General features: G+C 40.6%; 1 protein-coding gene across 7 annotated transcripts in view; it reads left to right on the top strand.

The window, feature by feature from the left end:
- LOC106875879 (uncharacterized) overlaps positions 1-14187 on the top strand; it is a 46771-nt gene extending 32584 nt beyond the window's left edge. For all 7 annotated transcript variants that reach the window (XM_089345929.1, XM_089345956.1, XM_089345945.1 and 4 more), the window contains 4 exons: positions 2020-2230; positions 8173-8336; positions 10349-10597; positions 12835-14187. In XM_089345929.1, coding sequence (XP_089202055.1) covers positions 2020-2230; positions 8173-8336; positions 10349-10597; positions 12835-13437 — 1227 coding nt within the window. In that variant the 3' untranslated portion in view covers positions 13438-14187. The remainder of the gene's footprint in view (positions 1-2019; positions 2231-8172; positions 8337-10348; positions 10598-12834) is intronic.
- The last annotated feature ends 22 nt before the right edge of the window (positions 14188-14209 follow it).

Below are 14209 nucleotides of genomic sequence, written 5' to 3'. Positions count from 1 at the left end.
TGGACTGGCTCCTGTGCAGGTGGCACATAAAATACACCATTTTGAGCGTGGCCGTTGCCAGTACCCGCCTGACTGGCCCTCGTGCTGGTGGCACGTAAAAGCACCCACTACACTCTCGGAATGGTTGGTGTTAGGAAAGGCATCCAGCTGTAGAAACTCTGCCAAATCAGATTGGAGCCTGGTGTCGCCTCCTGGTCCACCAGTCCTCAGTCAAATCGTCCAACCCATGCTAGCAAGGAAAGCGGATGTTAAACGACAATGATGATGATGATGAAATAAAAGTTATACCTTTAAATCCACTCTGTCTGGGAAGTAGCTTGCTTACCAACCACATGGTTGCGGGTTCATTCCCACTGCGTGGTACCTTGTCAAGTGTCTTCTACTATAGCCTCGGGCCGACCAAAGCCTTGAGAGTGGATTTGGTAGACGGAAACTGAAAGAAACCTGTCGTATATATGTATGTATGTGTTTGTGTGTCTGTGTTTGTCTCCCCAACATCGCTTGACAACCGATGGTGGTGTATTTACATCCCCTGTAACTTAGCGGTTCGGCAAAAGAGACCGATAGAATAAGTACTAGGCTTACAAAGAAGAAGTCCTGGGTTCGATTTTCTCGACTAAAGGCGGTGCTCCAGCATGGCCGCAGTCAAATGACTGAAACAAGTAAAAGAGTATCTATATATCTATATCATCATCATCATCATTTAACATCCATTTTCCTTGCTGGCATTGGTTAGATGCCACCGGTACAGGTGCCCGTTATGTGACACCGGCATCGGCCATGATTACAATTTCTCTTGGCTCGACGAGTCTTCTCAAGCACGGCGTATTGCCAATAGTCTCAGTCACTTGTCATCACCTCGACTTGTCGCCACCTCATCCAATTACTTCCTGGGTCTACCTCATCCACAGGTACTCTCCACAGTTAGAGATCGTCACCTCTTTACACAGCTGTGCTCATCCATATGTATCACATGGCCATACCAGTACAGTCATCTCTCTTGCACACAATATCTGTTGCCTCTTATGTCTAACATTTCTCTCAAGATGCTTACACTGTTGGACATACACACTGACATTGCACATCCTGTGAAGCATACTAGCTTCATTTCTTTCAAGACTACGCATGTCCTCAACAGTTGCAGCATATGTTTTGCTGCTGTGTAGCAAGACTATATATATATATATATATATATATATATATATATATATATATATATATCATCATCATCATCATCGTTTAACGTCCGCTTTCCATGCTAGCATGGGTTGGACGATTTGACTGAGGACTGGTGAAACCAGATGGCTACACCAGGCTCCAATCTGATTTGGCAGAGTTTCTACAGCTGGATGCCCTTCCTAACGCCAACCACTCAGAGTGTAGTGGGTGCTTTTACGTGCCACCGGCACCAAGGCCAGTCAGGTAGTACTGGCAACGGCCACGCTCAAAATGGTGTATTTTATGTGCCACCCACACAAGAGCCAGTCCAGGGGCACTGGCAACGATCTCGCTCGAAAATCCTTACACATGTCACGGGCACAAGTGCCAGAAAGGCGACGCTGGGCACAGGTGCCATCCCGATTTCGATTTCATTTGCCTCAACAAGTCTTTGCAAGCGGAGTTAGTGTCCAATGAAGGAAAGGTACTCATAAGTGGGCTGGCTCCACCCCTGGCAGAGGCCTTGGATTTAGGTCTCACTTGGCTTGCCGGGTCTTCTCACGCACAGCATATTTCCAAATATATATATATATAGATTGCTATCTTTTTTTTTTTTTTGTATTTTGAATTGGTAACTGTGGTTTGTTCTGCTGAGATGGTATTATTCTCTGAAATTACATTGATAAATACATTTAAAGTGGCTAGATCTGTATTTAATTTTATATGCTTTAAATTTCATTCCACCTTGAACAATAAAGTAATTTATGATTGCTATTCAGATATATAATAGACTTGAAAATTATCAGCTCCTACCTTAATTTTCATGCTGCAATTATAATTATCATAATTAACATCTTTCAGCTAAATTCTCTTGGTGACATCTTCTACCAAGCATATGGTGTAACTGATGTTTATGAAGACAAGACGTGCTCTGCTGGTCCTGGTGACAGCATTGTGAAACATTCAGAAGAAATTATTAGCGTCAGTAAAAACTGGTTAGAGCATCTCGAAAACCAACTTGAAAAAATGTACTCTCAACGCATGAAGGCAAGGCCAACATATGAAGTGAAAGTTGAGTATATATTTGGTGTACCCTGTTTATGTAGCATGTTTGTTTTGATGTACCACTTTTGAAGTTGAATGTACATTTGGTGCTTGCTCCTTTTGTAACCTGTTCTAAATAATAATACTTGGTACTACTTTGTTGTGAGTTGACTGATTATATATATATGTGTGTGTATATATATATATATATATATATATATATATATTTGGTTCAAATGTATAAAAACCAAAAGACAGAGACAAATAGCACTGTGTATTAAGGTGTATTAGTTGTGTAGCAAGGTGTATTAGTTTGACATTTTGAGCCTACACTCTTTGACAGAAAAGAACGAGTAAAGAAAGCAGAGAGGCAAAAAAAAAGTGTCTGGGTTAACGGTTTCTCATGCTGAAATATATATATATATATATATATATATATATATATATATTTAAAATCTACAATTAAGAGCCCTATCTCCTCGCTGACGGTACCTACCCACCCCTACCCATTTTCCTTTATTCAAAAATTCTTATCGCTCCTTAAAATTATGGCTTTTAAGTGTTGATTTCTCAGCCCAAGAATTACAGCGTGATGTGCTGCTTGACTGGTCCCCCCTCTCTCTCTGTCTTTATATATATATATACCATTTCGAGCGTGGCCGTTTTCGTGCGGGTGACACGTAAAAGCACCCACTACACTCTCTGAGTGGTTGGCGTTAGGAAGGGCATCCAGCTGTAGAAACTCTGCCAAATCAGACTGGAGCCTGGTGTTGCCATCCGGTTTCACCAGTCCTCAGTCAAATCGTCCAACCCATGCTAGCATGGAAAGCGGACGTTAAACGATGATGATGATGATGATGATGATCTTTTCTCCCGCCATGCCTCTGTCTACCCCTCCATCCTCTCTAAATCAGTCCCTCTCTCTTTCTCTCTTTCTTTCTCTCTTTCTTTCTCTCTCTCTTTCTCTCTCTCTCTCTCTCTCTCTCTCTCTCTCTCTCTCTTTCTCTCGTAGTTTTTCCTTAAGGTCTTCAGGTTCTGGCTATATATAAATGAGAAATCCATTCTAAATTATCTCAATCTCTTCTCCGCTGACATACTACGACGAAGTCTCCAAGATGCAGATAAGATAGAGATTTTTATTTATTTACAGCCTCAAACATCTCATACCTTCGCGCTTTAGTCTGCCCTCTATTATTTATCTTGTTTCTCTCCATGAAATTCAATTGAATTCAGTTTTTGTCTTAAATTCATACTTATTCATTTTCTAAGCTTCCTAAATTCATGCTACATATATGTTCTATTCACCTAGAATTCATTGCTCTTTTAAAAATTACGATTTATGCATTGTTGTCTCTCAAATATTTAAAATCTACAATTAAGAGCCCTATCTACTCGCTGACGGTAACCCGCCCTCCCACCCCCTCCACCGGAAGTGCATTCCTCTGTCATCCTGTCATCCTCGGCTGTCTCCCGGAACCCATCTAGTGGCCTTGGCCATCCTCTCCCCTACCTTTGGGTAGCGCATTAAGTTTGAGTAATGTTTGCAGGTTGTAGGTACTGTTTTGCTTATGAATTCTTCCAATTGCAAGTTTTCTTTTCAGGTACACGACACTGCTTTTCCCCTTCCCAGGCTACAGGCCCACACCCCCAACACCCATATTGTTAGGATTGGCACTCTCAACGTCGGCACGCTGAAAGGTAGATCTGGTGAAATCGTTGAGATGCTTGAACGGAGACGCGTAGATATGTGCTGCATCCAGGAAGTAAGATGGAGAAGAGGTTCTGCGAGGTTCCTCACAGGCAAAGAACACAGGTACAAGATTTTCTGGGCAGGGAACACTGACGGGGTCGGGGGCGTAGGAATACTTCTAGCGGAGAAATGGGTGGATAAGGTAATCGAGGTCGTTAGAGTAAGTGACAGAGTACTTAAGATCAGACTAGTGCTTCATCATAGATTAGCTACTGTCATCTCAGCCTATGCACCTCAACCGGGGATACCAGATGGTCTGAAAGACCAATTCTATGACACCCTCTTGCAAACTACCTCGTCGACGAGTGACAGGGACCTTCTCTTTGTGGCTGGAGACTTCAACGGTCATGTCGGACATCGTGCTGGAGGCTTCCATGGCATACATGGAGGCTATGGCTTCGGTTCCCGCAACGAGGAGGGAACCAGACTGCTGGAGTTCTGTGATGCAACCGATCTTATGGTCTGCAATACCAACTTCAGGAAACCTGCCAGTCACCTAGTCACCTACCGCTCCGGCAGACACTCTAGCCAAATCGACTACATCCTCGCCAGAAATAGGGAAAGAGGGCGGCTTATAAATGCCAAAACCTACCCTGGCGAAGAATGTACCCCACAACATAGATTAGTAGTTAGCGACTTTGGGATCAAGGCAAAATGGGTGCCCAGAATTAGACAGGCTTGGAGGAGAAGGGTGTGGAAGCTTAAAGACCCTGCAAACGGACAGAGACTTAGAGACAAGTTACTTGAAGCATTTAACGAAATAGAAGGGGATATAGCATCATACAATGTGGAAGACAATTGGAGATTTCTGCGGGACAACCTGTTGAAAGCCACCGACCAGATTTATGGGTGGTGTAAGGTCCCCTCCCGACCCAGAGTAACGTGGTGGTGGAACAAGGAGGTAGACAGGGCTATTAGACAAAAGAAACAGGCTTGGAAGGACTGGAAGAACGGTGGTAGCAGGGAATTGTACCAATGTGCCAGAAGGGAGGCTAGTCGACAGGTTTATTTAGCCAGAGGGGAAGCAGATAAGGAAAGATTTGCCAATGTTCTGCGCCGTGAGGACCAAAGACTCGAGGTATTTCGTGTTGCAAGACAGTGTAGGAGAGAGAATAGTGATGTTGTAGGAGAGAAATGTGTTCGCATGGATGATGGTACGCTTGCATTAAATGAGGATGCAAAGAAAGAGGTCTGGAGATGCCACTACGATAGATTGCTTAATAAAGAGAATGAATGGGAGAAAGAGAGCCTGCCGTATGTCGACCCAATAGAGGGACCAGCTATCCGAGTTGATAGTACCAGGGTAGATAAAGCAATTAAGAGTATGAAGACCGGGAAAGCCCCCGGCCCATCAGGAATCACTGCAGAGATGCTCAAAATATCTGGCAGTGTTGGCTATAGCCTAGTCACACGTATTACGAACCAGGTGATACACGAAGGAGTCATACCCAATGACTGGTGTAGCAGCATCATAGTCAACTGCTACAAAGGTAAAGGTGACGCTTTAGATACAAATAATTACAGAGGCATCAAGCTGTTAGATCAGGTTATGAAAGTTACAGAGAGGGTCATAGCCCAACTAATTAGGGAGCGAATCAATTTAGATGAGATGCAGTTTGGGTTCGTGCCAGGTAAAAGCACTACTGATGCCTTATTTCTAGTGAGACAGTTGCAGGAGAAATACCTAGCTAAGGATAAACCTCTGTACCTGGCTTTCGTTGACATGGAGAAAGCCTTTGACAGGGTCCCCCGATCCCTTATCTGGTGGTCAATGAGGAAACTTGGGATAGAAGAATGGTTAGTGAGAGCTGTGCGAGCCATGTACAGAGATGCTGCCAGTAAGGTGGGGGTTGGAAATGAGTACAGCAATGAATTCCGGGTAGAGGTAGGGGTCCATCAAGGTTCCGTCCTCAGCCCCCTCTTATTTATCATAGTCCTCCAGGCAATCACAGAGGAGTTCAAGACAGGTTGCCCCTGGGAGCTCCTCTATGCTGATGACCTTGCCCTAATTGCGGAGTCACTATCAGAACTAGAGGAGAAGTTTCAGGTGTGGAAGCAAGGTCTTGAATTGAAGGGCCTTAGAGTCAACCTAGCTAAAACCAAAATCCTAATAAGTAGGAAGGTAGATAAAACACAAACCCCTTCAGGTAGATGGCTCTGCTCAGTATGTAGAAAAGGAGTAGGTAGTAACTCTATAAGATGTACCCGGTGCAAGCTATGGACACATAAGAGGTGCAGCAACATCAAAGGCAGGTTAACTAGCAAGTTAGTTTTTGTTTGTGGCAGATGTTCAGGTGCAATAAAGACTGTAAACAAACAGGAAACAACTTCTATCTCATTCCAGGGTGAAAAACTAGAGGTAGACGATAGCTTCCGCTATCTGGGCGACCAAGTTAGCAGTGGGGGTGGGTGCGCTGAAAGTGTAGCTGCTAGAATAAGAATAGCCTGGGCAAAGTTTAGAGAGCTCTTACCCCTGCTGGCGACAAAGGGACTCTCACTCAGAGTAAAAGGCAGACTGTATGACGCATGCGTACGAACAGCCATGCTACATGGCAGTGAAACATGGGCTGTAACTGCTGAGGACATACGTAAGTTCGCAAGGAATGAAGCCAGTATGCTCCGTTGGATGTGTAATGTCAATGTGAATACCCGTCAGAGTGTAAGTATCTTGAGAGAAAAGCTGAACATTAGAAGTATCAGTTGTGGTGTGCAAGAGAGACGATTGCGCTGGTATGGACATGTGGTGAGAATGGATGAGGATAGCTGCGTGAAAAAGTGCCACACCCTAACAGTTGAGGGAACCCGTGGAAGAGGTAGGCCCAGGAAGACCTGGGTTGAGGTGGTGAGGCAAGACCTTCGTACATTGGGCCTCACCGAGGCGATGACTACTGACCGAGACCTTTGGAAATGTGCTGTGCGTGAGAAGACCCGGCAAGCCAAGTAAGATCGTTGCCAGTGCCCCTGGACTGGTTCTTGTGCGGGTGGCACATGAGATGCACCATTTTGAGCGTGGCCGTTGCCAGTACCGCCTGACTGGCTCCCGTAGGATTTTCGAGCGAGATCGTTGCCAGTGCCCCTGGACTGGCTTGTGCGGGTGGCACATAAAAGACACCATTTCGAGCGTGGCCGTTTTCGTGCAGGTGACACGTAAAAGCACCCACTACACTCTCTGAGTGGTTGGCGTTAGGAAGGGCATCCAGCTGTAGAAACTCTGCCAAATTAGACTGGAGCCTGGTGTTGCCATCCGGTTTCACCAGTCCTCAGTCAAATCGTCCAACCCATGCTAGCATGGAAAGCGGACGTTAAACGATGATGATGATGATATATATATATATATATATATTGCGTCATCCTATAAATAATGCAGTTTTTTTATACTTCTTTTATTTTTCAAAATTAAGATAAACAAAGTTGTTGTTAATCTAAAATATACTCTCCTTCATTGCTCTTCCATCTATCTGGTAGACTTGCAAAGCCCCTCTTACAAAATTCACTTGTCTATGATGAAAAATACTCCTCCACTAGTGTTCTGGCCTTGTCTACAGAATTCATATTTTTTCCGTCCAAATGATTTTGAAAACTGTGGGATAAATGATAATCAGATGGGGCAATTTCCAGAGAATATGGTGGGTGGGGCATCGTTCCCCATTGAAACCGCTCCAGCCTTTAGAATGTCATCCTCGCTGTATGTGGACAAGCATTATCCTGATGGAAGAACACCTTTCGTCTTGAAATCAAAGATAGCTGTTCTCCAATGGCACGCAGGTGTCAATGAATGGTTGAATGACCAAATCCATGCTTTTCTGATAGTTCCTGGAAGTTAGTGTGTATCAACAGACTTGTTTCATGTGTGGAAGCCTTATTTCATTGTGTATCTTAATTGAGCTTTGTAGAAGCTCATCAATTGATCAGCACTGAATCATTTCCTACCAATGCCCCATTCAACCCATGCCAACAGGGAAAACAGGCATAAAATGTTGATAGTGGTGATGATGATCTGGAGGAAGACTACTGTTTTGGGATATAATCTCAGTTATTTTATGTATGTGATGGGCATCAGAAAAGATCAAAGATTATGCAAACTAGCATTTGTAGTGACTTCAAAGGTTTTAAGCTCATGTTGTTCAGGATTAGAGAGTGCAAGATAATAAGATTATTGAAGTTTTGACTGAGAATAGAAATAAAGATATTCTAATTTTGATTAAATTTTCATTTTACAGGAATATTTGAAAGTGTGAAAGGCCACGTGTTGTGTCAGCTCTGCATGCCTCAATGTCAGAACAATAATGTTGATTCTGATGATGAAGAAATCATTACAGGAGTATGCAAGGCATGTAATACCTCTCTTTTGACTAGCAAACATCTACTTAGTGCTATTGAAGTGGTGAGTATTAATCTCTCTTGATTTTCCTTTTTTAATCCTTGAGGGATTGTGTAGAAGGGGAGGGGTAGACCCAGCAAGACATGGGACAAAGTGATGAGAAAGGATCTTTAGATACTGGGCCTCGCAGAGGGGATGACAAGGGACCAAGACTCCTCGCAATTTACTGTGCTTGAGAAAATACACCCAGCTAAGTAAACGTGTGGTTGTCCTTGCATCCCTCTCCAGCTGAACGTTCCTAATCTTGTGAGATCGTGGGTGCTAGTGTCACATAAAAAGCACCCATACTGTGCCGTATAAATGCACCCAGTACACTTTGAAAGGTGGTTGGTATTAGGAAGGGCATCCAGTCATAGAAACCATGCCAAAACAGACATCGAGCTTCTGTCAAACTGTCCAGCCTATGCCAGCATGGAAAATGGACAGTAAATGATGATATAGATAACTTATCGAAAAAGCAATTTTTAAGTTAGGCTACATTCAAAGTGCACTAGTCACTCTGTTAGAAAATTGACCTCCAAATTATGAAATTTACACAAGGAAACTTAAAGGGATTTCTTTCTGTATATATTTAGTCATTATATTCGTGCTGGTAGCACATAAAAAAAGCACCAAGCACACTTTACAAAGTGGTTGGCATTAGGAAGGACATCCAGATGTAGAAACCATACCAAAACACAAAACTGGAGCCTGGATAACTCTCCGGCTGGCCAGCTCCTATTGAACCATCCAACCCATGTCAGCATAGAAAATGGAGGTTAAACAATGATGACGATATATGAATATTTTAATTACAGCCATTATAGAAATTCTGCATGTGAATGTATTTCTAATGCATTTTGTTTTCATATAACCTATGGATTTCCTAGTGTATGATCTGCTGAAATATTTTCTAAGACAAAAAGAAAGAAAAAAAAGCTTTTCACCCTGTGTCCTACACAACTATAACCTTAGATTCAGAACCAAAGTTTTAGTTTTTCAGGTTGTTGTGCTCTCTGCACTGCTCTGTAGCTGTGAGACTGGGACAACATAACATCAACCATCTAGCATTCAGATTATTCTGAATTTATTTATTTTATTCTTTTACTTGTTTCAGTCATTTGAGCACTGTTGTGAAAGGTTTTAGTTGAACAAATAGACTCCAGGACTTATTTTTTTAAAGCCTAGTACTTATTCTATCAGTTTCTTTTGTGAAACTGTTAAGTAGCAGGGGTGTAAACACACCAATGCTGGTTGTCAAGCAGTGATGGTGGGGACAAACACAGTCACAAAGGCATATATATATATATATATATATATATATATATATATATAGTTGAAATTTATAGAAATCAAAAAATGAAGACAGATGTATGAACAACAAGCAAGTGTATTAGTTTTTGACATTCAGGGAAACTGAAAAAAGTCTTTTATGTTTCGAGTCTATACCCTTCAACAGAAAGGAATAAGAGAAAATAAACAGAGAGAGAGAATGAAAAAAAACTTGTAGATTTCAGCAGTCCAGTATGGCAAATATGATGGGCTTCTTTCAGTTTCCATCTACCAAATCCACTTATAAGGCTTTGGTCAACCCAAGGCTATAGCAGAAGATACTTACCCAAGGTGCCATGCAGTGGGACTGAACCTGGAACCATGTGGTTGGGAAGTAAGCTTCTTTGCTACACAGCCACAACTGCATATTGTTTTCAATTGATTATGCATTATCTTGTAGCTTTGAAATTCTGATGATGTGATTATTTATGTTTTAGAATGACATTGTAGGATTTGTGTGAGAGGCTCGATTTGGCCAGTTTGAATATAAAGTAGGTTAGAATATTTGGGCTGGATTTGGCAGGTTTAAATGCTAAAGAATTATTTATATATGTTGACTCGAAAGATTTTGCCAAGTAAAACTACAATCAATCCTGAAATTCAAATGGAGTGACTATGTCACAAAAGCTATTATTAAACTGATAATGATTGGAAAAAAGAAACTGTTTCACAAATATTATTGATTTTTCTTTCTTATTATCAAGGACGGTATAATGAAATCATCTGGTGTCTCTTATAATGCCACGCCACCATCAATAGATAACCTGACAGGTGAAAACAAAAGACTGTCAAAGAAATTATATAAACATTGGTATGACGTGGAGATGAGTTCTTCGGAAGAGGAAGAAGAAGTAGGAGAGGAAGAGGAAGTAGAAGGAGGAGAGGTCAATGGTCGTGATGATGTACAAGACAGCTCAAATTCTACACCAAAGGAAACACCCATAAAAAGCTTTGTAAGTATATCTGTTATCATTTAGTATCATTGTGTGGTGAGAAGTTTACTTTCCAATCACATGGTCTTTGATTCAATCCCACTGCATGACACCTTGGGCAAGTGTCTCCTACATTAGCCCTACTTTGATCAAAGTCTTTTCAGTGGCTTTTGTAGATGGAACTCAAAAAGAATCCTATTGTATATATACTCTTTTACTTGTTTCAGTCTTTTGACTGTGGCCATGCTGGAGCACCGCCTTTAGTCGAGCAAATCGACCCCAGGACTTACTCTTTGTAAGCCTAGTACTTATTCTATCGGTCTCTTTTGCCGAACGCTAAGTTACGGGGACATAAACACACCAGCATCAGTTGTCAAGCGATGTTGGGGGCACAAACACACACACACACATATATATATATATATATATATATATATATATATACGACGGGCTTCTTTCAGTTTCCGTCTACCAAATCCACTCACAAGGCTTTGGTCGGCCCGAGGCTATAGTAGAAGACACTTGCCCAAGATGCCACGAAAATTTTAAAATAAACTCAAATTAAAAAAAGCAGATTGAATTTTATGGATCTTTTAACTGAAACTCTTAACTGCACTTAATTTTAGTACTTAAACAAATTTTTATCGCGGAACTTTCCAGGAAGTAATTCCCCCTGCTCGGAATTGTCTAGGAAGTCATTTGCACCCCCTCGCGTTTCAATCTATGCACCCATCTCCACATCTGTGATTTTTCACGCTAATGCACCCAGCCGTTTAGCTGTGAACCTCGAGACAAGAAAGAATACAACAGTCGCCCATGTTCAATTTATATTATAGATGTATGTATGTATGTCTATTTATATATGTGTGATACTATATCCTGGTCTTGACTTCATGTGACAGTTGTAAAAATAATGTCACTGTTATGCAAGCAGTGTCTTTTGTTTTTTTCCAATTTGCTATGTAAACATGTTTAGTGATGGGGAATATAACCTTATTTGGAAACAGGTGGGGGTTGATCACAGGAAGGGAATCCATTCATAAAATATCTCACTCAGTGAATTTCTTTCAGTCCATGCATGGAAAAGTGGACCTTAAAAGAGTGATGATACTGCTATATGGCATGTTCTTGCAGTTGTATCAACGTACTAAACCTCTGATTAAATAACACAACATCTGATTTATAAAATTACTCTCTTGTAAATATGGGCAGTAGTAAATATTATTAAACTCTCTTCTAAATGTATGTATCATTATCTTGATCATCATAACGTCTGCCTTTCCATCAGGCGTTGAGCTGACCAGGTCCACTGGTACTCTCCAATGTGTGTGCTTAATAATAATAAGCCTCTTTGTCTCATCTGAATTTATGCGTACTAAATAAACATCTCTCTCATTTAAACCCCTCTGCTATGTTTAAATGTGTGTGTTAGATATAACCTCTATCATCTAATTCTGTGTGCCTTGTAAATCTTATAAACCTCGCTCTCTCTCATTTATGAAAATGTGCCTGTGCTGCCTCATTGGTTCCCATGCCTGTGGCATGTGAAATGCACCATTTGAACGTGGTCAATGCCAGTACTACCTGACTGTCCCCCCCCCCCCCCCGTGCTGGTGGCATGTAAAAAGCACCCACTACACTCTTGAAGTTGTTGGTGTTAGGAAGGGCATCCAGCTGTAGAAACCATGCCTGATCAAATTGGAGCCTGGTGCAGCCTCAGTCAAATTGTCCAACCCATGCCAGCATGGAAGGCAGACATTAACCGATGATGATGATGTACCTATTCTATTCTAAATATCTGTATAACTTGGTAAGAAATAAATTTTATTATCTTTATGTGATAGTAATAATTCTTCAGTTGACTTGTTAGCGTTTACAAGTTTAAAGGTGGTAAGCTGACAGAATCGTCAGCACACCAGCCAAAATGCTTAGCGACATTTTGTCTGTCCTTACTTTCGAATTCCATAGAGGTCAGCTTTGCCTTTCATCCTTTCAGGGTCGATAAAAAGAGCACCAGTTGAGCACTGGGGTCGATGTAATCAACTTACCCCCTCTCCAAACTTGCTGGCATTGTGCCAAGATTATATCTATGAGTAATTAATGACTTTAGGTAATTTAAGTTGTGTATATTTCTGTTTTCCAAAAAAGTCAATATTAGTGAAAGTGAAGCAGCTGCAACTAAAAATAGTGACTAGGTTAAAGACAATTATTTTTGGCTTACTATGTCAGTGACTTTAATTTTCTTTTGCTTGTTTCAGGTACGGTGGTCTGATGCTGAAAGTTCTAATGGAACTTATCCAACTGCAACTGCTCAGGTCGACAAAGAATTTGGTGAACGAGAGTCTCAACTTTCATCACCAACGCATCTTCAGTCTTCAAGCCAACAAACAGTCTCAACTTCTGTTAAAGAAATTTTTCCGTCTTTACCAACATATTTACAAGAATCAGACAGACATAAAACTTCTCACAAAACTGACTTTACTAAGTTATCTCATTCTCAGCCGACCACATCTCTTCGATCACAAATGTTTGATTCCGGTAGCTTATCACCACCTCTATCACAAACGGTCCATTCTAAGGATTTCTCAAAAAGAAAATCACTATTTACTAAGACTGACAGCATGTTAAAATCACCAACTTCTTCAAGTATGAATCAGTTTGAAGATGGTTTTGGTGGGTCACCAACTCATTCAAAAATGCGTCAATCTGCTGATCTATTTAGAAGATCTCCATCAATTGAAAGACAGCCATTATTTTCACAACAACTTAATCCTTTTCACAGCTTCAGCTCATCATTATTAACATCTATCAGTCAACCAGTAAAAATAGTACGGAAACAAAAATACCAAGAAGGATTTTAATCATGTATTCTCTCACTTGTTTCACTCATTTGACTGTGGCCGTGCTGGAGCACCACCTTAAAGGGATTTAGTTGAAGAAATTGACCCATGTGTTACCTACTTAGCTGTTTCATTAAATAAGGGTGATGGTGGATAAATTAGATATAGGTCAAAGAAGATCCTTGGTCATATCATGTAAATGTTGAGATGGTATATGGTAGTTTTATTTGACAAGTGCCAAATAGTTATTAACCAATAACTGATTAATGAATGCTTCTTTACTAAATGTATAGAAATCTCTCTTCTGAATATGTGTGCCACTTATGAAAATTTCAGTTTGTTTTATTTACTTGTGACAATAACCACCATTTTTAAAATTTTTTTAAAAATCATGTGAAATAGTGAAGATATTATATGCAAGCTCCATGAATAAATGATTAGTGTGTGAAAAAGAGAGATCATTTCTAACAAATGAGCTCTCCTAACTTCATTATTAATGTGCTAATTTTTCATTCACCATCATTTCAAAATGTACAATACAGGGGTAAGTCCAGTAATTGTAAAGAATATTTCATGCACATTTATACTGATACATATATGTAAACTTAGACAAAACTGCACTAGAAATTATTGGAAAGAGAACATTGCTCAAAACATTTATGAAATTACATATTCATTTATTTTTATATCAAAGAAAAAAATCATGAATTTATTGATCAAAAAAGAATTGATCATCATTTATATATAAATAAATATATTTTAAAAATAAAATTGTCTGTATTTTAATATTTTG

This window comes from Octopus bimaculoides, chromosome 2 (assembly GCF_046866305.1).
Source record: "Octopus bimaculoides isolate indiv1 chromosome 2, ASM4686630v1, whole genome shotgun sequence".
Lineage (NCBI taxonomy): Eukaryota > Metazoa > Mollusca > Cephalopoda > Octopoda > Octopodidae > Octopus > Octopus bimaculoides.
Note: the sequence above shows the minus strand (reverse complement) of the source record. Positions and strands in the feature narration are given on the sequence as shown.